Source organism: Sus scrofa, chromosome 6, assembly GCF_054392235.1.
Source record: "Sus scrofa isolate SSC_HxYL_T2T_F1_AM1 chromosome 6, Sscrofa_HxYL_maternal_Yorkshire_Landrace_v2.0, whole genome shotgun sequence".
Taxonomy (NCBI): Eukaryota; Metazoa; Chordata; class Mammalia; order Artiodactyla; family Suidae; genus Sus; species Sus scrofa.
The window spans coordinates 71,997,509-72,020,627 of NC_139388.1; the positions used below are offsets into that span (position 1 = coordinate 71,997,509).

Here is a 23,119-nt window from a genome sequence, read left to right on the forward strand (position 1 = left end):
TCTCAGGGAAGCGTCTCTGGTGAGAATCCCTTTACCCCTTTACCGAGTTCAAAGCCATCCGCCCTTGCCAGAGCTCTCCAGGGAGGGGCGGGGAGATTCTTTCTTTTTTTTTTCTTTGTCCTTTTTAGGGCCCCACCCATGGAATATGGAGATTCCCAGGCTAGGGGTCTAATCGGAGCTGTAGCCACTGGCCTACACCACAGCCACAGCAACGCCAGATCCGAGCCTCGTCTGCGACCTACACCACAGCTCACGGCAACGCCAGATCCTTAACCCACTGAGCGAGGCCAGGGATCGAACCCATGACCTCATGGTTCCTAGCGGGATTTGTTAACCATTGAGCCATGACGGGAACTCCAGGATGGGGAGGTTCTTAATACCTCATCTTAACCCTTGCCAGACAGACCCCGAAGAGGCAGTTTTCAGCGGCGTTCCGAGAGGAGACCTTCCACAGGCACTGCTCGCCCACGGTCTCCCTCCCTGTGTGCCACCTGCAGGGCACCTGCTGCAGTCAGGTGCCCCATCCCATGGTGCTGGCTTCTGTGCATTGTCACCTGCTCTGCTTCCCTGTCTGCAGGTCTCACAGGTGACTGGAGATGGCTCTCATGGATCTGACCTTAAACCCACCAGCAGTTCCACACGTGTAAGTACAGCCTTGAAGTCCAGCTGGTTCTGGCTGCCTCATTCCTAGTCTGGGTGACTTTCAAGGCAACTCCTCAATGTTAATTTAATGCAGCTCAATTTATTTGGCAGAACTGGCTGCTAATGACCACCAATCAGGGATCAGAGTCCTGACACCAAACACTTGCCTTCTGAATTGTGCAAGAGAAGGGGACAGCCTGCAGGTGTTTTGTTTTGTCCCCCCCGCCCCCGCCTTTTCGGCTGCACCCTCGGCATATGGAGGTCCCCAGGCCAGGGACTGAATCCGAGCTGCAGCTGCAACCTATGCCACAGCTGCAGCAATGCTGAATCCTTAACCTGCTGCACCACAGCAGGAACTCCCCAACCTGCAGTGTTTTGTTTCAGGGAGCAAAGAGCTGAGTTTCTAGAGGTTGGATTTCCTAAGTTGGCATCTCAGAGGAAATCTCGTTTTTCTATCCTAACTCTCAGCTGTCAGATGGAGAGGATTCCTTCTCAGATGTGAGACGTGGCTTTCTCTTTGGGACAGTCAACTCATTCAAGTGTGACAGCTGGCACCCTGTCACACAATGGTGTGAACAACCAAGGTCATTTTGAGGGTTAGTTTTGAGCGGGTAAAATAAATAAGGCCGTACAACAACACGATGCCGCCTGTCGCACTCTTACCTCACCCCATCCCTTTGCAGAAGTGACTCGTCTGAGCGCGAAGTTAATGGACCCCCCTCCGTTTCCATTCTGGGTTGAGAGGCTTCCAGAGAGGATGGCTGTGTCTGAAGCGGTCAAGGGTGCCTAGGAAATGAAATCTGCTGGTAATAAATTAATCACAGCAACAGAAAGTGCCTCAGCTGGCAGCCTGACAAGCACACCGTTAAATGCAAGGCCACACGTGCAGGTGAGACCAGAGCCCAGGGGTGCAGCTTACAGAGCTGCCTGCCTGCCTCCCTCCTCTCGCACTTTGCTGTCTGAACTGCTCCTGGCACCAAGATCATGTTTTGCAAAAGTGTCAACGGGCAAATTAAAACACCCGGGGGAGACGCAGATGTCGACACTGGTTCTGTGTGTACCAGTGGCATCCGAATGCACGGGGACTTTATCTTGTACCATCCCACGTGCGACGTCTGGGACTCCCTGGTCCTTCCCGTGGTGACAGGGACAGACTCTGGAAGCCCCAAGGGGAGGGCGAGTTTCCCCGAATCAGGACTGGACGTTCTAGGCTGATGTACTGGAGGATAAGTAAGTGCATCCGGGAGGCAGAGACCTACCCTGTCAGCAAAATGGCCTGATGCGGCCACATCCACACAGTGGCTGGAAAGATGACATTTTCATGACCCCAGGGCTCAGCTGAGTATGTTGTTTTCAGCACACGGTGGAGTGTGCCTTTCAACTAAGACAGGTTCCTGGAATTTCCCACAGAGGTCAGCTTTCTCTCTTAAAATCATCATGACCTTGGCTCCCACTTTGGACAATTAGTGTTTCCCGACAGGAGAGCCCTGAGACTTTGGAAGCTAAGTGCCCGCCACTGCCAACCACCCCTGCCCCTGCAGGCACTTGCGCTGCTAGCATGTCGGCAGAGCAGCGTAAACAAGGTTGTGACCGGAGAGCTTCTTTTTTAAGGGGCTGACAGCATCCTTCATAAATAAAGAGGAGGACACCTGAGCAGACCCTCTCCTCCGGCTGGGGGCGCTGCCCTCCTTAACCCACGGGGCGCCCTACCTCAATGGACTGTGATATGTGCATCTTGTTAATTTCAATCTGTGGAAAGCCACTTCCCGACACATCTTCGTACTCCTCCTCGTAGCGATCAAAAAGGTCGGTGGCATCGATGCCGACGCTGATGGTCCCCTGGGCAGAGAAACGGGCAGTCAGCACCAGGCTTGCTATTTGTGGACCGAAAGCCACTGCGCCGCTTCCAAAGCTGCGTGGTTCACCGGGCGAGCACAGGACTCCGAGGAGCGTGAGGGTCAGGGGTCAAGCCAAACCGTGGTGAAGAACCAGTGACTTCCTGAGTCAGAAAACCAGGCACGTCGCAGATGAATGACTTGCCAAAGACAAGTGTTGGGGGAAAAGAAAGATGAACCTGCTTCATGGTTCCAAACTGCTGATTTCCACATGTTACCCATGAATGCAGAAAACAGCTACACAGATTAAATACTTCTAATACTCGATTCTAAATTCGACTTACGTCCCAAAACTACCTCAAAAATACCTTCAAAGACAAAGAAGTGCAAAAAAAAAAAAAAAAAAAAAAAAAGAACAAATGGGAGATTTGAAAATTGTTCCAACTTCTAAAATTTGAAACTTAAGTTATGAGAAACAGACCCTCGTATTCTCTCAAGAAAAACTAAGCTAAAATTTTGCTGATAAAAATGCTTCTGGAGTTCCTGTTGTGGTGCAGTGGTTAACGAATCTGACTAGGAACCATGAGGTTGTGGGTTTGATCCCTGGCCTTGCTCAGTGGGTTAAGGATCCGGTGTTGCCGTGAGCTGTGGTGTAGGTCACAGACAAGGCTCGGATCCTGGGTTGCTGTGGCTGTGGTGTAGGCCAGTGGCTACAGCTCCGATTAGACCCCTAGCCTGGGAACCTCCATATGCCGCGGGAGTGGCCCTAGAAAATGCAAAAAGACAAAAAAACAAAAACTCCTTACTCAGAAAATCAATGTTAATTGTTTTCTTTGACTGTCTTTTATCTTCAAAGAAGCAGCTAGATCTTAATCCAACACAACACACATATTTTTTTTTTAGGGCCGCACCTGTGGCATATGGAGGTTCCCAGGCTAGGGGTCTAATCGGAGCTACAGCCAGCCGCTGGCCTACAACACAGCCACAGCAATGCCAGATCTGAGCCACGTCTGCGACCTATACCACAGCTCACGGCAAGGCCGGATCCTTAATCCACTGGGCAAGGCCAGGGGTAGAACCCGCCACCTCGTGGTTCCTAGTTGGGTTTGTTTCCGCTGCACCACGATGGGAACTCTGCCCCCACATTTTTATTAAACTTCCTGCAGCCCATTAAATACAATTTATGGAGGTTTACTTTCCATATAACAACATAAACCGCTCCTGTTTGAAGGGTACAATTTTTTTTTTGGTCTTTTCTAGGGCTGTTCCCAGGGCATATGGAAGTTCCCAGGCTGGGGGTCCAATTGCAGCTGTAGCCACCAGCCTATGCCAGAACCACAGCAACTCAGGATCCGAGCTGCGTCTGCGACCTACACCACAGCTCATGGCAACACAGGATCCTTAACCCGCTAAGCGAGGCCAAGGATCGAACACGCAACCTCATGGTTCCTAGTTGGATTCGTTAACCACTGAGCCATGATGGGAACTCCAAATGTACAATTTGATGAGTTTTGACAGGTCTGTACACTTGTGAAGCCACCACTGAAATCACAACAAGGAATGTTCCTGTCACCCCAAAAGTAGCCAGGGACAAAGAGTTTTTCTCCCCATGAAGGGGACGAGTGCAGGAAATAAAGAGTGAGCCTGAGGGTACTGCGTGGAGGAGTTAGGAGGCCGCTGGAGCTGGAGCCGGGGAGCAGGGGAAAAGGCCAAGGGGGGACGGAGGCGTGCTGGGCATGTGGGGGCCTGTGGAACGCCACGGGTGGGGTTTATCCGAGGTGATACCAGATTAACCTCGAGGTTCTGGGTGGTTATTCTTTTTTTTTTTTTTCTTTTTTGGGCCAGGATCAGACCCAAGCTGGAGTTGCCACCTAGATCCTTTAATCCACTGTGCGAGGCCAGGGAGAGAACCCGCGCCCTGGCCAATCCCACTGTGCCACAGCAGGAACGCCAGGGGACGGTCAATTTTAAACAAAGTGATATCGCCAACAGCAGTGTTTTCATCACCGACAGTCCTACCATCGTCCGAGCTGCGGAAGCTGAGAGCCAGGGCGGACCTCGTCCAGGGGTGTGGCGTGCACCCTGACTTTCGGAGGGGACAAGGCTAACCTGTCAGCCTGCTCCTGTCTTGGTCCAGGTGGACAATGAGCGGCACCTCCCGTTCAAGGACCGAAGGCAGGTGCTCGCAGAGCCGGTGGCCAGACACAGCTCACACCTTCTGGTCTCAGCTGCTGATGGGATAAGTGTTCGCTGCTGCTGCCACCCGGGGCACCAGGCAGGTGGCCAGTGCCTTGGCCTGTGGTGTGGGTGAAGCCATCACCGGGTCAGCCCCGCACAGGGGCAACTCTAGTATATGTGAACGCAGGGGAAAGGCGGAAGGCACCCGAGCCCGGTCTTAGCACAGCTGCCACCGTGTCCCCCCAGCTCCTCCCAAATGGTTCAGTCAGGAGCCCACACACTTGCTGCGAGGAGCCACAGGACACACTTCAGGAGCCGTGGGCCACACTGTCTGCTGCATCTCCACCCTGCTGTGGGGAAAGCAGCCAGACTACCCAGTACAGCATTGGGCCTAACTGTGTTCCAGTAAAACTTTTATTATCCTGGAAATGGGAATTTCTTATAATGTTCACATCTCAGAAGAGTATTCTTTTGTTTTTTTCCCCCGACTATTTAAACATGTAAAAATCACTCAGTTCACAGGTCACAGAAAAAGCAGCCGTGAGCTGCCTCTGGCCATTCCCGATGTCAATCTGCACGGTGTTTCCTTTCTTCTGGGGGCGGGGCTAATGCTCTATGTATGTATTTATTTATCTAGGCTGCATCTGAAGCACATGGGAGTCCCTGGACCAGGCATCAGACCTGTGCTGGTGCAGAGACATCTCCAGATCCTTCACCTAGAGCTCCACAGCGGGAACTCCCTTTTCTGATACACTCTTCCAGCAGGACTGAGATTAAACATCATTATGCTCAATGGAAAAAAAAACAAACAAAAAACCAGTATTAAATTTCCATTTTCTCAGAGAGTTGATGAATTTGTACCTTGTGCAAAACATTTGTCAACGAGACCATCCACAGTGCTCTTTCTAACCACATAAAAAAATCAGGTCTCAGACGTGCTACAGAAGCATGAGCATCTTCTTCATAGGGAGTCTTTCTTTAAAGAAGACTATGGCCAAAAGTGAGACTGTAGCAGCAGGTGTACTTAACACATGGCTGTGAAAAATGACTTTTCATTTGGCCGAAACAGGGCCTCTTTGTTAATTTCACTTATGTCTCCATTCTAAGGTGTGCAATGCACGTGTGAAAGACAGGAGTTCCCACTGTGGCCCAGCAGGATGGGGGGTGTCACTGAAGTGCCAGGACCTTTGATCCCCAGCAGGCCCTTGCCGAAGCGGCAGAGCATAGGTCACAACTGTGGCTTGGAAACTCCGTATGCCACAGGGCGGCCACAAAGGATAAAGCAATAAACTCCTCCTAAGTTGGTTCTATTAGCAAAAGAACTTCTCAACTGCTAGTGATGACAGTTTTATACCATTGTCAACCAGATGCTTCAAATGAAAAATCACTGACATCAAAATTTCAATCAGAAAAAGATGCTCAGTGGGATGCCCCACTGTGGTGTAGGTTAAGAATCCAACTGCAGTGGCTCAGGTTGCTGTGTAGGCTCAGGTTTGATCCTGGCCCAGCGCAGTGGGTTAAAGGATCTGTTGTTGCCGCAGCTACAGTTCAGATGCAATCCCTGACCCCAGGAACCTACACATGCCACAGGTTCGGCCATAAAAAGAAAAAAGGGAAAAAAAAAAGCTAAGTGAAATAAGTCAGTGAAAGACAAAAAGAGAATACTATGCTATAAAGAGTCAACTAATATGCTAAAAACATCAAATTTACCTAGTAAATTGGCAACTTGTATGAATATAGCAGGTAGTGTACTCAAAAAAAGAGGGAGTTCCTGTCGTGACTTGGCAGTAACAAACCCGACTAGTATCCACGAGGATGAAGTTTCAATCCCTGGACTCCCTCAGTGGGTTAAGGATTCAACATTGCCATGAGGTGTGGCTTGGATCCTGCAATGCTGTGGCTGTGGTGTAGGCTGGCATCTGCAGCTCTGATTTGACCCCTAGCCTAGGAACTTCCATATGCTGCAGGTGTGGCCCTTAAAACAAAACAAAACAAAGGACAGAAAAAAAGACAGGAAGCCCAATAGCAGGTGGAGAGGCCACATGGGAGATGCCAGGCCACCCCTTGCCACTGAGGCACAAAGAGGCACATGAGTGCACCTGCACCTTCACTGTGGTCCAGGTGGCATCGGGCTGCAAGCGCCCCAGTCAACCCAGAATAAGGTTGATTATGGTTTTCTTTCCTTTCCCAAAGAAAACTTTTCTTTTTAATGTGGCCACTTCTGCAGCATATGAAGGTCCTGGGCCAGAGATCGAACCAGAGCTGTTGCAGAGTCAACACCAAGCAATTATGTTGTGAGCCACAGGGAGGTCCTCCCAAAGAGAAGTTTTTGAAAATGACAAATATCTGTGTTAACTCTATACTGACAATCGACTGACTCACAGGAGGGTAGGTTTTATTTTATTTTATTTTTGTCTTTTTAGGGCTGCACCCATGTCATATGGAGGTTCCCAGGCTAGGGGTTGAACTGGAGCTGTAGCCGCCAGCCTATGCCAGAAGCACAGCAACGCTGGATCCAAGCTGTGTCTGTGACCTACACCACAGCTCATGGCAACGCCGGATCCTTAACCTACTGACCAAGGCCAGGAATAGAACCCGCAACCTCATGGTTCCTAGTTGGATCCGTTTTCACTGTGCCATGACGGGAACTCCAAGGAGGGCAGATTTTAGAAGTTAAAAAATACTGCTCATCACTTTCCCAATTATTTTGTTGTTTCTTTTTCTTTTCTTTTTTTTTTTTTTTTTTGCTTTTTAAAGGCCTGCAGCATATGGAAGTTCCCAGGCTAGGTGTCGAAATCAGAGCTGTAGCTGCCGGCCTACAACACAGTCACAGCAATGCTGGATCCTTAATCCACTGAGCAAGGCCAGGGATGGAACCCGCATCCTCATGGATACCAGTTGGGTTCTTTAACCGCTGAGCCACAATGGGAACTCTTCTGTTTCTTTTTAAACAAGGCCCTGGAGTTCCTGTCGTGGCTCAGCGGTTAACGAACCCAAATAGCATCCATAAGGATGCGGGTTCTATATCTGGTCCTACTCAGTGGGTTAAGGATCAGGTGTTGTCGTGAGCTGTGGTGCAGGCCAATGGCCACAGCTCCCACTGGACCCCTAGCCTGGGAACTTCATATGCCGCAGGTGCGGCCCTAAAAAGACAAAAAATAAAAAATAAAAATATTAAAAAATAAACAAGGCCCTAAATAACCAGAAACTCTAATAAACTCTAATGAGATGGTGACCTTGGTGACAGCCTTTGGCGATGATCCAAGTCTATGGAAATGATCCCGAAGAGTCGAGAGAGAGAGAGAGAGAGAGAGACAGACAGACAGACAGACAGACAAGAGAGAGAGAGAGAGACAGAGAGAGAGAGAGAGAGAGAGACAGAGAGAGACAGAGACAGAGACAGAGAGAGAGACAGAGACAGAGAGGGAGAGAGACAGGGAGGGAGGGGCAGAACCTTAGGCTCAAGTGCCAGCCACGCCTGAGGAACCGTCCCAGGGAGGGGTGACCCGTCCCTCTCAGGTCACAAGGACACGTCTTAATACTTTAGAGGGTGGTTCAGATGCCTGCCTTCTGCTCTGCTTGCATTTCCAGGAAACGACCTTTTGAAAATGGACTGGTCACAGTACCAGAATCTGACAGATTTCCTCTCTATGAGAGAAACAGGGGTTTGGCTGCAAATACAATTCATTTTCAATTTCTACATGATATGCTTTTTATACAATGAGAAGTCACAGCTTAGAGAGGAAAGAGAATCAGGTTTGAACAGGAGATCAGAGGATTGAGAAAAAGAAAAATGGGAAAAGATAAACAGAGTTCTGATCACTGGATAATTTAATGCGTTAGATTTTTTTAACAACTTCTAATTCAATATATGTGAGTTTATGTCCTTTTATTATTAAATTATTACTAAATCCTATTTTTCAAATTAAAAAGAAGACTTTTACCTGCAGCAGAGTGGCTGAACGTTTTCTGTCAAGAGCCAGAGAGTACTTTAAGTTTTGTAGGCAACTGCTGTTGAAACCTACTCAACTCTGCTGTTATAGGGCAAAACAGCCATAGGTAACATGCGAATGAATAAATAAACTTTGCTGTGTAACAACAAAATTTTATGGAGTGAAATTTAAGTTTCTTATCATTTTTATGTGTCACAAAGTATTATTCTTTTGATTTCTTAAGAAACATTAAACATGTAATAAAAATGATTTCTCAGCTCACAGCTGGACAAAAGAGGCAGCAGGCCACGGTTTGCTGCCCCATGGTCTAGGGACCTAACTCTGCTATCAGACTATAAGAGGACGACAGTGACAAGCTACAGACAGTCCTTTCTCTACAATGACAATGCTACTAAAATACTGCCAGTGGGACACCCAGCAGCTACAGATTCTCAGTTGAGAACTCTGAGACTTTTTGGAGCTGAAAGATGCAATCTACACCATGGGACAGTCCGCCTCCTCCCCCAGCCCCCCAATACCAGAGACTGCACGGCGAAAACCCTCACACTGTCATTCGGTCCTTGGTCAGGTCGCGGTCAGAAGAGTGTAACACAGGTGGTCAAGAGAATCTGATTTGGTTCCTCGAGTCTGAGCTCCGCAATGAAAACCACAACCTGAGAAGCCTCAGAGGTGTAAGGAGCTAAACACAAGAGGAAGTGGCTGAGCGTCAGCACCTGCTCCCGCCCTGCTGGGTCACCATCTTCCCAGACAACCAAATACTCCACCCAGATAGATGTCAACCCTTTGTGCCTTTAACCATCAACAAAACACAAAAAAAGAGAGCCTTTAATTCTCTCTACAGACTACTGCAGTAGTTCTCAAATTCAGCTACCCATCTGAATTCCTGGCGTAGGTGCTTATAAAAAATACAAATTCCCAAGTAGGTAGCCTGATAGACTCCTAGTTATTTGCTCTGAGGCAGGGTCTGGGAATCTTCCTTCCTTTTTTTGTTGGCATATGGAAATTCTTGAGCCAGGGATCAGCCTGCACCACAGTAGCAATCCAAGCTGCTGCAGTGACAATGCCAGATCCTTAACCCACTGAGCCACACGGGAACTCTTAATTTTTAATAAGCAAACATACTGCACATAGCTGCGTTAACTTATTGGCTTTGGGAACCATAAACTAGTTGGGAGTCTTTTTAACATGTGAATATTTAATTTATTTTTTGGCTGCGCCCAAGGCCTGTGGAAGTTCAGGGGCCAGGGACTGAACCCATGCTATAGCTGTGACTTGAGCCACAGCAGGGACAACACTGGATCCTTAATCTGCTGAGCCACCAGAGAACTCTGTGAATATTTTATTTAGATTGTTGTGGCGTCACATGCTGTTGTGAGAAATGAGACCCCGAGTTCTGCTTTTTCCACAGTGATAACACCTGCAAAACTACAGCACATACCACAACTCAGGTACTGACATCGATATGGGCCAACAACCTTATTCAGAGTTCCTCCTCCTCTGAGGAACAGTGTGCTCGTGCCACAGCAGTGACAGCACCAGCTCCTTAACCCACTGAGCCGCCGGGGAACTCCCTAACAGTCTTTTCTAATGCAATTACCTCCAATAAGTAAACGTGGATGGGTTAAACCAATGGGATTAAATACACACTTGTTTATCTCGGTGTCCTCCTGAAACCCTCCTCCCACCCAAAGTAACAATAAAGGGATAACAAAGCTATAGACAGAAGAACAGGCTACCTAAAAGTGACACATAAGAGGTGTTAACCAGAAACTGGGAATAGGATGAAGAAATGATAACTGATTCGGCAGAGAAAGCTGAAACCTGAGTGTTATTTATCGGGAACTGGAGGAACCAGGTACCTGGGAGTCAGGGAGCATGGACCCCTGCCCACACCCCTGAGGATCCAAGGGACAGAGGCTTGTTCTCTGGAGAAATTAAAGGATGGCATTTACTCAACACAGCAAATGGTCCCATCCCAAATTTCCTAGTCCACTCAACTAGGAGACTGCTGGCAGACCCGAGGCTTTGTCTCAAGAGACAAATCACCTGCTAATTAGAGATAAGGCTTCAGATACTGACCTTTGGCTGGAGCGGGGTCCATTCAAATACCCCAGCGTCAAGCCCACAGCAACAAACCCTGCCAAGTGCACGCAGTGTCTACCTAGCCTCACTCCTGGCAGATGCCAAAGACGGTGCGACATCTGAGGAAAACCCCCAACATGAAAGACTGACACCATGCGGAGGCCCAAAAGCACCGGAAAGATGCAGAGGATACAAACGCCGAAGAAAATGGCAAGAAATCTGTAAGTAATGTCCTTAGGAAAATAAGAGGTATTGCATTACAAATAAAAAACAACAGTTACGAATGCTTACTATGTGCCAGGAATGCTTCTAAATATTTGACAGGTATTGTTTCATTTAATCCTTTTTTTTTTTTTTTTTTTTTTTTTTGCTTTTTAGGGCTGCACCCGCGGCACGACAATATGGAGGTCCCCAGGCCAGGGGTCCAATCGGAGCTACAGCTGTGGCCCTACGCCACAGCAATGCCAGATCTGAGCCTCGCCTGTGACCTATGCCACAGCTCACGGCAAGGATCCTTAACCCACTGAGCGAGGCCAGGGATCGAACCCAAAACCTCATGGTTCCTGGTCGGATTCATTTCCTATGCGCCACGATGGGAACTCCTCTGTTTAATCCTTTTATCAACAAGCAGGTACCATAATTTCCATTTCAGATGAGGAAACTAAGGAACTGAGAGGTGAAGTATCATGAGGTCACAGCTGGTAAGTGGCAGAGACAGGATCTGAACCCAGGACATCCATCTCTGGAGCTCAAATACCAAAGCCCTACCCCATGAATTAAAACACACAAAAAACAAAAAACAAACCACAACATATTTAAGAATAAGAAAGTCTAAGAAATTTAAAAAATATTACAGGCGTTCTCTTGTGGTACAGTGGGTTAAGGATCTGGTGTTATCACGGCAGTGGCTCTGGCTGCTTCTGTGGCACAGGTTCGATCCCTGACCCAGGAATTTCCACATGCCATGGGCGTGGCCAAAAATCATATAGAAAAATTTTAGGAGTTCCCGTCGTGGTGCAGTGGTTAACGAATCCTACTAGGAACCATGAGGTTGCGGGTTCGATCCCTGCCCTTGCTCAGTGGTTTAAGGATCTGGAGTTGCGTGAGCTGTGGTGTAGGTCGCAGACGCGGCTCGGATCCCGAGTTGCTGTGGCTCTGGCGTAGGCTGGCAGCTACAGCTCCGATTCAACCCCTAGCCTGGGAACCTCCATATGCCGCGGGAGCGGCCCAAGAAATGGCAAAAAAGAAAAAAAAAAAAAAAAAAAAAAAACCAAGAAAAATTTTAAACCAAAAATTTACAATAATCTAGGGGGAAAAAAAACTCAAAAAAAAAAATATGCGAAATGGAGAGAAAAAATAGACAAGACAGCCCAAAGGGTCCAATGTATGAAAAAAAATAAGAATCTGGAAAGAGAGAAAAGGAGGGGAAAAATACCAGAAAACTTCCTGGAACTGAAGACCGCTCAGTTTTCCAGGTGGGAGGGGCTGCTGTGAACATCAGTAAGAAGGTCACTCCCGCTCTTGGCTGGGAAGGTGCAGCAGCCCAGAGGGAAGGGCTTTAAGGGTTATCCAAGGGGGAAAAGATCACACCCAAGGACCAGGAACTGGAAACAGTCTTTGCAACAGCAACGCTGGAGGCTAGAAGCCTCAGAACAAGGGCTTCTGAAGGCTCGAGGAAAAAAATGATCTCCAAACTGGAATTTACATGCAGTCAAACTAGTAGGTTGAATTCTCTTCATGGCTCAGCAGTTGATACACCTGACTAGGATCCACCAGGATTTGTGTTCAGTCCCTGGCCTTGCCCAGTGGGTTAAGGATCCAGCATTGCCATGAGCTGTGGTGTAGGTTGGCAGCTGCCGCTCTGATTTGACCCCTAGCTGGGAAGTTCCATATGCTACAGGTGGAAGTTCCATATGCTAAAATGATAAAAAAAATAAAAAAATTAATAGGTTGAATTACATAAAACTGCCATTTTTTAGGTACAAATTGACAGAAATCAGCAATTCCTATTATTAAATGTTGAGAAATGAGCAAATATTAAGATACAGATACACTTGTACTTGTGTGTATATATAGGTAAATACACATATATACCATAAAAAGTATAAAGATACATGCTTTATAGTACTTAGCATCCAGTATAAAGATACAATGAAGACATTCTGAGTTATGCAAAGTCCGGATGTGACCTCTGGGAAGCCGTCTGGCGAGGTCTCCCAGGGCTGAACACTGACATATGATATGACCCATCAGCTTCCTGTTTAGGTGTGTGGCACGTGCGTGTATGTGCAGAGCTGCAAATATACACCCACACTCAAGGGGCAGCCTTGCATATAGGCACCAGGAAAAAACATGCACCAGAATGTCCACAGCAGTAATATTCCTGACAGCGAAGACCTGGAAACAATCCAGACATCCCGCAGCAGGAGAATGGCGAAGTGGAGGCACCCAGGAATGAAGACGACAAGCCACAGCCTCCTGCAACAAGGACGCTCAGCAGAGGATGAGCGGTGGGGAGAAAGCAAGTCCCAGAGCAACACCTACAGCACGGCCCTGTTTGCACAAAGCTCAAAGCCAGTTATAACCAGACAAAAGACAGTGCCTGAGCACACAGCCAACTGATGACACCATTTAAAAAGCAGCAGAACGATGACTGCGAGTGAGTTTCTCGCTCGGGCTGATGTGGAACGGATTCTTCCCACTGGAAAGTTGAGTCCTTCAGTTCAGGAAACTTCTCGTATTCCTTCTTTTCTATTTGTCCTCCCTTTCCACTTTCTACATCCCTGTACTCACAGATTCTTCTGCACGGGGCTCTTCTGCACGGGGCTTCCTCGGGCAGGGGGTGGAAAAGGAGAGAATGGGGGCGTGCATGCCGGCCGCGGACACAGTAGTCTCGTTTTGGGGTCAGACGGCGGTCCTTGGTGTTTGTTATGATGTTATAACATATATTACACATCTTTTCTATGGATGTGTGTGTGTGTATAAATATAAATATATATAAATATAAATAGAATTATTTTTTCTAAGACGATAGAATGGAAAGAAAAGGAAAAAGGGAATTTGCCATTGAGGCATCTTTTCTAAAGGAGCTTCTGGAGAATGTGTTTTCTGCACAAAAAGAGGTAAACCAAAAAGAGGAAGGTGTGGGAGCCAGCCAAGGAGAGGGCTGGAGGGAACCAAACTCCGCCAGGGAAGGGGCTGTCCTGCTGAGCGGCTGGCAGCGCCTCCCACGCTGGCACCAGCACCAGCTTGTCCAACGAATGAACGCAGAGGCAACCCTAAGAAGGTGGTGAGCAAAGTCCTGAGGTCACAGCTGCACAGCAGGCCTAGAAAGCGGAGTCTAGACTGAGCTGGGATGGCAGACGATGAAGGGGGGCTCCAGGGGGATATGCTACCGAGAGCCAAACGAGGGGGAGAGTACGCAAGGCGCAGGCCAGGTTCACAGAGTGCCAGCCAGAGGGGCCAAAGAGACCAACACCAAGGGCAGGAAGCTTACTAAGAAAAGGCAGGTGATCACAGATACTCCCTGGCTCGACAGAGCATTCAAATGTAAAAAGACAAGAACAAAAACAAACAAAAATCAGAGAACAGTGTAAATATGCAAGTTAGAAATACCTAGGAGATGTCAGAAGAGCTCAGAGAGGTAGGAAGGGCTGCCTCGGGGAACAGGTGTCAGGAGTCCACAAGAAGAGGAAACCTGTCTCCCCACCCCCACCCCCCGCCCTCAAGGCATATGGAGGGTCCCAGGCTAGGGGTCAAATCGGAGCTACAGCTGCTGGCCTATAACACAGCTACAGCAACGCCGGATCCTTAACCCACTAAGCGAGGCCAGAGATGGAACCTGTAACCTTACGGACACTAGTAAGATTTGTCTCCGCTGAGCCACAACAGGAACGCCACCTCCTCTTTTAAAAAAATAAGCCCAGTAACGATTTGACTTTCCGAACTATGTACATGTATTACACTCAAATACACACACTGAAAAACAAACAACTTCCCACACTTTAGACTAGAGGCCACTTAAAAACTATTTCTGGAGCTCCCCCTGTGGCACAACAGGATCAGCAGCATTTTGGAAGCGCTGGGACTCGGGTTTGATCTCTGCTCCCAGCACAGTGGGTTAAGGATCCGGCGTTGACAGTTTCGGCTTAGTTTGCGGCTTGCAGCTTGGATCTAATCCCTGGCTGGGAGTTCCATATGCTGTGGGGCGGCAAAAAAAAAAAAAAAAAAAAAAAAAAAAAAAAAAAAAAGAAGAATTAAAGGAAAAAAAACGATTACTATCTCAAAAAGGTCTTATATGCATATTTAAGAATTAGCAGACTTCTGGGAGTTCCCGTTGTGGCACAGGGGAAACGAATCTAACTAGGAACGATGAGGTTGCAGGTTCAATCCCTGGCCTCGCTCAGTGGGTTAAGAATAAGGGGTTGCTGTGGGTGTGGCTGGCAGCTGTAGCTCCAATTTGACCCCCTGGCCTAGGAACCTCCTTATGTCACGGATGTGGCCCTAAAAAAAAAAAAAAAAAAAAAGAATTAGCAGACTTCTTATGCCCATCAGTCTCAGTTGTCCCTGGAGCAGGAGGACCCAACACACCACCACCCACAGACAGGGCCTGGAGTAGGAGAGATGGGCCTGGAGGCCATCAGACATCATCACAGGCTCAGCCATTCCGGATCCAAAGGAACCTACGCCCGCTGGGAGCACTGCCTGCCGGCCCAGCGTCTGCCCCCAAATTGCTTCTGTAAACAGCCTGGAACTTATCGCTAGCTTCATTACACACCCACTGCAGCCCACTGCCACTCAGATAAAAGTGCAGTGTCCATTAATCCCTGGCAGCTTGCCTGGCTCCGTGTTCCCTCAGCCAAGCCCAAACCACCTTCCCGCCGCTGGTTCTGTTCCTCGTGGCTAATCTTCTTAAAGCCAGCGATTAAAGACCGTCCCGGAGTTCCCGTCGTGGCGCAGTGGTTAACGAATCCGACTAGGAACCATGAGGTTGCGGGTTCGGTCCTTGCCCTTGCTCAGTGGGTTAACGATCCGGTGTTGCCGTGAGCTGTGGTGTAGGTTGCAGACGCGGCTCGGATCCTGCGTTGCTGTGCCTCTGGCGTAGGCCGGTGGCTACAGCTCCGATTCAACCCCTAACCTGGGAACCTCCATATGCCGCGGGAGCGGCCCAAGAAATAGCAACAACAACAACAACAACAAAAGACAAAAAAGACAAAAACAAAAAAAAAACAAAAAAAAAAAATAAAGACCGTCCCCTCCCTGTCTCCCCTTCTCTTAGCCAGAACATGCGTCCCCTCTGTTCCAGCTCACTGGCACCTTCCAGAATCTTGGTTCTGTCCTTCCACCCTGGGTCACCGAGGTGTGACGGCCACGTTTTCACTGACGTCATTCACAGCAATTCTGAGCAGGTCAGGCTAAAGCCCTTCTCCCACAAGGAGCTTCTCAGCAGGCTGGAAACGAGGAGCCCGTCAACCTGGTGAGTGGAATCGGTTGTTCCCTCGGCCCGGAATGTTCCCTTCTGAAGTTTTTCTTTTGGCTCTGCCTTGGGCACGGGCAAGTTCCTGGGCCAGGGATCGAGCCTGAGCCACAGCAGTGACAACGCCGGATCCTTAACCGCTGGGTCACCGGGAAACGCCCAGTCGGAATACTACTGTGTTTATTACTTCTTCATCTGGCCACGAGGATAATGCGGGAAATTCCTGCCAAATGCAACCTCAACAGCAACCACTTACTAGCTGAAAATTCCACCAAAAGAGGCAATTATGATACGAGGCGATGTGAAATTTGCCCATTTTATAGCTGAAGAACCTGCAGTGGCTCTCGTGAGACTCTCCCCGAGAACCACTCTGAGATGAGAGCTGGAACCCCTGTTCCCCAGCTGAAGGGAGGATCAAGCTCAAAATTCCAGGGGCTCCCACCCCTTCCCCCGGCCTTTAGTTCCGTGTTCCCAGGTGGCACGCTGGCAGGGTGGGGTGGACCGTTCTCCAGCCGCTGCCCACCTGGCCAGCGTGTGCTCGTCTCTCCTGTCAGCCCCTTTCTCTCCTCCAGAGCCACGTTAGGGAACAGCCCTCCCCAGGCCTGACCCCTTCTCCTTGTGTGTCGACGCTCCGATTTCTTCAATTTTAATAGAGACCATTTCTGCACATGGTAAATTGCCCCTCTCTGCCAATGAGCACAGTAAACATATGGGTTCAAACAGCTTTTTTCTGCACGGTTATCTTGCCAGCCAAGTCGATTCAGTTTATGACATCAGCATTGTTTCTACAGAACAGACTGAAGCCACAGCCCTGGGCTCATTCCGATGGCTACAATCATTAGCCATGGCAACCAAAACAAATCTTTAAAAAAAATCCCCTAAGAATAATTGAGTAGTGAACTCATACATCTTTACAAAAATACTTAGGGATTATGGTTATATGTCTTCCTTGAAACTTTTTTTTTTTCCCCCACTAATAAAGCTGAATTGTTTTTCAGCTATTACAGGAACTGCACTAATAGGTCTTTGGGTCTTTCTAAAACCAGAAAGGAGGTCTCACCAGGGAGTTTTTCTGTCAACCTCTGTAACAGGAAAAGGAGAACAGAAGGGTCCAGGGTACATGGCGACAATCTCCACGAAACCTCCACGTGACAGGGCCACAGGGAAGGAGCTGGGCCTTCCTGCTGTGGCACAGTGCGTTAAGGCCTTGCCGTGGCTGCAGCTGTGGCCAAGAGTCCACCCCTGGCCCAGGAACTTCCATATGCTACAGGTGCAGGCAAAGAAAAGAAAGGAAGGAAGAAACAAAAAAAGAAAAGAAAAGAAAGAAAAGGAAAGAAAGAAAGAAAGGAAGGAAGGAGCTGATGATATTCTCACAGTCAGACAATGCAGCCCCCCAAACAACCCTCAACCCAATGCCCTGTTTCTTGGGGGGTCTGGACAAGCTCATCAAGAAGGAGGCAGTGAAAGGCCCGACTCCCCAACTGGCTGCCGTCCCCAGAGAGAGAAGATTGACGGGTATTAACTAAAGAAAGGAATGACAATAATCAATACAAAACGAACACACACAGAACAACCTACCGTACGATCTTAAGTCTCTAAAAGGCAAGGAATGGCGATGGTTATGCAAGGAAACCAGGGATCTCAGAGACGGAGAGGAAGGCCAGGGTGGTCCGGCCAGATTCTAGTCCCCCACAGCCCTCAAGGACACAGACAAATCTCACTGTCCATCTGGGCACAAATCCCCCCCCGAACCCAGCCCACCCCCGGCTCAGTGTGGAAGGCTGTAGAGACCCAGGATCCAGCAACCTGGGCTTGGGGTCTCCCAGGAGGAAACAGAGATGGAGGAATTTACCCCCACAAGGCCTGAGAGACAGAAAACAGAGGCAGTTAAACGGAGGACCCCGGAGTTCGATGGTCTGACCCCAAGCACCGGGCCTCGCGGCAAACCTCCCACTGCACACAGAGAGACGCGGGCTGAGGGTGGAGAAGTGACTGGCCCCAGGGCACAGAACCAGGGCTCTTGAGGACAAGTGCCAGGCTCTCCAAGGGCCTCCAGTGCCTGTGGGCCCGTGTGTCTGCATGAGGGGTCCTGCTGGCTGCAGAGCTGGCGGGGAAAGGGATGTGCCCTGGAGCTGGGACCGTGCCCCCTCCAGTCGGTGTTGGCCGCAGCACCTTTCACAGACCATAACTCCCAGGCCCTGGGCCAGGGCCGAGCTGCAGGTGGGTGGGGTGGAAAGAGGGCTGTTTGGAAACCCAGCCGACAAATGCCACCCAAGCCCGGCCATTACCTGACCAAGCCGATGCTTCTCACACCACACGGTGCCGAGCAAGACACTGAAGCAACACGCAGGCCTGGACCTCACCTTGGTACTCGTGCCATCTTGCTTTTACCCAGCAGGCTCGTCTTTCTCTAACACCTTAACGTGCACGTCACTTTTTTTTTTTTTTTTTTTTTTTGGACTTGGCAGAAGTCTCTAGGCTGGGGATGGAACGTGCGCCACAGCAGTGACAACATTGAGTCCTCCGCTGCTGGGCCACCATGGACGCCTCATCTACTTTCTGTTTTTTCAATCATTTACAACCTGTGTGGTGTTCGGATCTGTGTCCTCATTTTACAAATGAGAAACCAGGTCAAAGGCGAGCTCTGGGTCCGGCATCGCTGTGTCAGAGCCACTGTTTCCAACCTAGGTTTCCCCACTTGACCCTGACTCCCTGGTTACCTAGTGTGCCAACCCCCACAAGCTGTGGTCCTCTGTGGGTCTGGGTGACAGGCCAGAGGCACGCCCCACAGTCGCCAAGAGTGTCCTTTACCCTGCAGCCTTCCTAAACGAGACCACCCCTTTCTTTTCTGGATGAGAACATTCTGAACCTTTCTGCTCACCTTGCAAAGCAGAGCACTCAGAAGTGGAACCAAAGATGCAGCTCAAAACCTCCCCTCTAAATGCTGTGTAGCCAGCAGCTGGTTACCACCCTGTGCTTCTGGTTAGGAAATGTCTCATTTATTCGGCGGCCATTTATGGAAGGAGCAAAGTACTGGGAACTGCACAATATCCTGCATGCTTGTGTGGCACGGTCACAGCTGTGCTGCCTCATTCCACAGAAACATGGCCTGGAGACACACTTGCACAGAATCCCAATAAGCAATCGCTGCGCACACCCAGATGGCCCATTTTATCACAGGGCGAGAGGCTCAGGCTGCCGGGATGCTCTTTCCCCCTCACTGCTCTGAATGCAGCAAAACTTCAGCCAGCAAAGCAGAGACACCAGCAGCAACCTGCTCCCGCCAGGCTCCCCCCAACCCCAGGACGCTTGCCTCTGCCTGCGGACACTCCGACCTGACCGCCCCCAGAGCACCGGCTGGGATATGCACAAGGGCACCATAAGCACAGTTCAGGGAGCCTGGGAGATTTTCAACACCCCAGCTCGGTCCCGCGTCACTTCAGATCTGCCTCCGGGACAGAGCCGGCTCACCTTGGGGTTGGTCCGCTGCTGCAGCCGCCTCTCCTCCCTCTCTCGCTGCAGCCGCTCATACTCCTCTCTGATTTCGGCTGGAGTCCTCCTCCTTTCCACAACCTGCGGGCAGAACCAAACGGAGAAGTCAGAGAGGAGAGGGCCTGGAAGGTGGGGAGAAACCCAGGCGCCGCCGTCCTCCCCCCGGGGCCCAACCCCATCCGATGGCCCGTCCCCGGGGAGTGAGGCTCACCGCACAGCCACTCACTCCCAGAGTCGATCTTCCCTCAGCTCTCGAGACTGAGACATTATTTTCTCCATTTTACTAACTTATTTCTGAGGCTGCAGGGATCTTACAAAGAAAATGTCACCTTAAGGTTCACAGTTTGGGAGTTCCCCTCGTGGCTCAGTGGTTAACAAACCCGACTAGGAACCATGAGGTTGCAGGTTCAATCCCAGGCCTCGCTCCGTGGGTTAAGGATCTGGCGTTGCTGTGAGCTGTGGGGTAGGTCACAGACGCAGCTCGGATCCCGTGTTGCTGTGGCGTAGGCCTGGGAACCTCCGTATGCTGTGGGTGCGGCTCTAGAAAAGACAAAAAGTCCAAAACAAACAAACAAAAAGTGTCACAGTTTAAATTTCATAATGAGTCCCAGGGAACAGAGGCTGAAAAATGGCAAGACAAAGACGAGGCCGTGCAGAGCAGCACTGGCACGTTACTCTTGCCTGCTCCCTGGACCGAGAGGCCTGCAGCACAAGGTCTCGGTGTTTCCGAATTGGGGCGCTTCCTCCTACAACCTGAAATGAGCCCCGGAGTGTGTGACATCAGCCATGCTCGAGTATAAACAATACCCAGGTTCCCGAGGGCACAGCATGCTGGCCTTGGGGGATGCACAAGGACAAGGCGTCCCCTCAGCCCTTCCTGGCGAAGAGTCCAGCTGAGATGTCACACGGGCAGAGAAGGGCCCCGTGGGCCTGGGTACCACACCCGTGAGAGACAAAGCCGCACCCTGAAATCTCCAAGGGCCCCCAAGGCTACGGCCCATGGGAAACTCAGAGCGGTTCAGAAGTAACTGGTCACGACCGTGCGAGGGGGGAGGGCCGGATGGCACAGACCCCGTGTCAGCAGCGGGCACACAGGGGCGTCCTGAGCGGCTGAGCAAGGGACATCTACAAAGGCAGGTGATGTGGGAAAAGGCGACCTTGGAAATCACAAGTTTAAAAAATTATTCCAAGAAACCCCCATGCTTATAGCAAAATATCAAAATATTATAGAAGGATAACGAAGTAAAAAGTACACCCCCCCATTCTTCTCACAGGCTAACAGTTAACTTTTCATGTATCTTTCTAAAAATCTATGAATATATAAAGTAAATAGAATCCTATTACAGGTTTTGTGCAGATTGATTTTATTATTCAGTATATAGAAAAATATATACAAGAACTGCCCAGTCCCCCAAAACTGGGAAGTTTGTTCACTACTGTTCTCAGCAAGCGAACAAAAACAAAACAAAGCAAAACAAAAAGAACAAAACCATTTTCTCTTTAATCGCCCAGTATAAATGGCTCATTACTAAAAAGGTGGGATGTTTCTTTTCAGGGAAGTTTTAGGAAAAAGGTGCTACTAAAATAATTCAAGAACAAACTGAAGGTCCGGGTGGCGTGGCAATGACGCTTCGGGGCCAAAGAGAGACACACACAGTCATAAGGGACTGACTGGGCCCGCTTGCGCTGCTAGTTCTTCCCAAGGCTGAGTGTGTGGGTGACTATTTACGGCACTTCCACTTCCCCAGTGCCATCCCATCTGCAGGCTGGACAAAAGCAAGCATGGTTTTCCAAAGTTTCTACTACCTTCACAACCCCGTCAGCCTCTCCCTTCATCAACAGATAACAACAGCTAAGAGAAGGTCAGGGAAATGGAACCACCTGCTAACCACCTCAACCTTGAAGATCAAGAAAGACCAAGAAAAAGTGATTTTAAATACTCCACAAATCATGTCCAACTCTCATCTGGGGCCGTGCCTGTGGCATGCACAAGTTCCGGGGACTGACTCTGAGCCGCAGCAGTGACAACTCTGAAGCCTTAATCTGTAGGCACCTGGGAACCACCACTTACATGGACCCCCGTGGGTGGTGACCTGAGGGACTCATTACTAAGGACCAAGGAGGGTCTGGGGTCTGGACGGGAAGGGCTTCCTCCACGGGTCCAGCGCAGGCAGGATGTTGCACCCAGATGAAAACTTTCCTACTGAATAGTCTAGCCAAAGGATGCCCGTGTTAAGAATGCAGATTAAACAGCAGTGACAAGGATGGATCCTTAACCCACCAGGGAACTCCCTGATTAGTTATAACTTTTAACCAGTGACATGGACTCCATGAATATGCCCCAAACTGTTTTTTTTTTTTTTTTTTTGTCTTCTTGCCTTTTCTAGGGCCACTTCCGCGGCATATGGAGGTTCCCAGGCTAGGGGTTGAATCAGAGCTGTAGCCACCAGCCTACGCCGGAGCCACAGCAATGCAGGATCCGAGCCGAGTCTGCAACCTACACCACAGCTCATGGCAACGCTGGGTCCTTAACCCACTGAGCAAGGGCAGGGACCGAACCCACAACTTGATGGTTCCTAGTCGGATTTGCTAACCACTGTGCCACAACGGGAACTCCCCAAAACAGGTATTTTAAAAAAAATTTCTTATTTAATGATTTTTATTTTTTCCATTATAGCTGGTTTACTGTGTCAATTTTCTACTGTATAGCAAGGTGACCTGGTCACTCACGCACACACACACACACACACACACACACACACATTCCTTTTTCTCACATTATCCTGCTCCATCAGAAGTGACTAGATACAGTTCCCAGTGCTACATAGCAGGATTTCATTGCTTATCTATCCAAACTGGTATTTTTTAATAACACATCTGTAAGATTCCAGAGTTAAAATCCTAGATCCAAACCCTTCAGGGAATCCCAAAGACTGCAAAGTGTCAGAGGTCAGAGCAGAACAAGATTTGTTTTCAGGAATGCTCGCTCGTTGTTGACTTTCCTTTGTAAATGACCTTTTCTCTGTGACACTCTGCGACAGAGTGAAGAGGCCAATATTCCAAAGTCATCCCATTTCATTGCAGAAGTTTTGCAAACGGCTAGTACATGATCCGAGCTAACTGCCAAGTCAAGATGCAGGCCCTCTAGAGCAGGCAGGGCACCTCACTCCAGCTCCCATAGGCCCTCAGCAGCCACAGGGTACGTCAGTTATGATGGAGAAGGGAAGAGGGCTAAGCCGGCTGCGAGTCACCTTTCTCCCCTTCAGTGACCCTTAGACACCCGCGTTCAGTAAGGCAGGGCCCTGAACTGCATTCCAGCTGGTAGGTAGAAGATATTTCAATGTTTTTCATCAACGGAGTGTATCATGTGCAGCCCGTGAATCTACACACCTGCACTGTCCGCCTCTGGAGACGAGGGGACTAGAGACCTATACAGACCTGTACGAGCAGGTGGCCTGGCA

The 23,119-nt window shown here is 49.4% G+C and overlaps 1 protein-coding gene across 4 annotated transcripts in view; it reads right to left on the reverse strand.

Annotated features, from left to right (window-relative positions):
* Positions 1 to 23,119, reverse strand: part of DNAJC11 (DnaJ heat shock protein family (Hsp40) member C11) — a 68,474-nt gene that overhangs the window by 11,808 nt on the left and 33,547 nt on the right. For all 4 annotated transcript variants that reach the window (XR_014807001.1, XR_014807002.1, XR_014807003.1 and 1 more), the window contains exons 4-6: positions 19,638 to 19,739; positions 2,353 to 2,481; positions 1,306 to 1,428 (exon numbers count right to left, since the gene is read on the reverse strand). Coding sequence is in view for 1 of the 4 variants with exons in the window: in XM_021095266.2 (XP_020950925.1) it covers positions 1,306 to 1,428; positions 2,353 to 2,481; positions 19,638 to 19,739 (354 nt within the window). In the remaining 3 variants the exon portion in view is untranslated. The remainder of the gene's footprint in view (positions 1 to 1,305; positions 1,429 to 2,352; positions 2,482 to 19,637; positions 19,740 to 23,119) is intronic.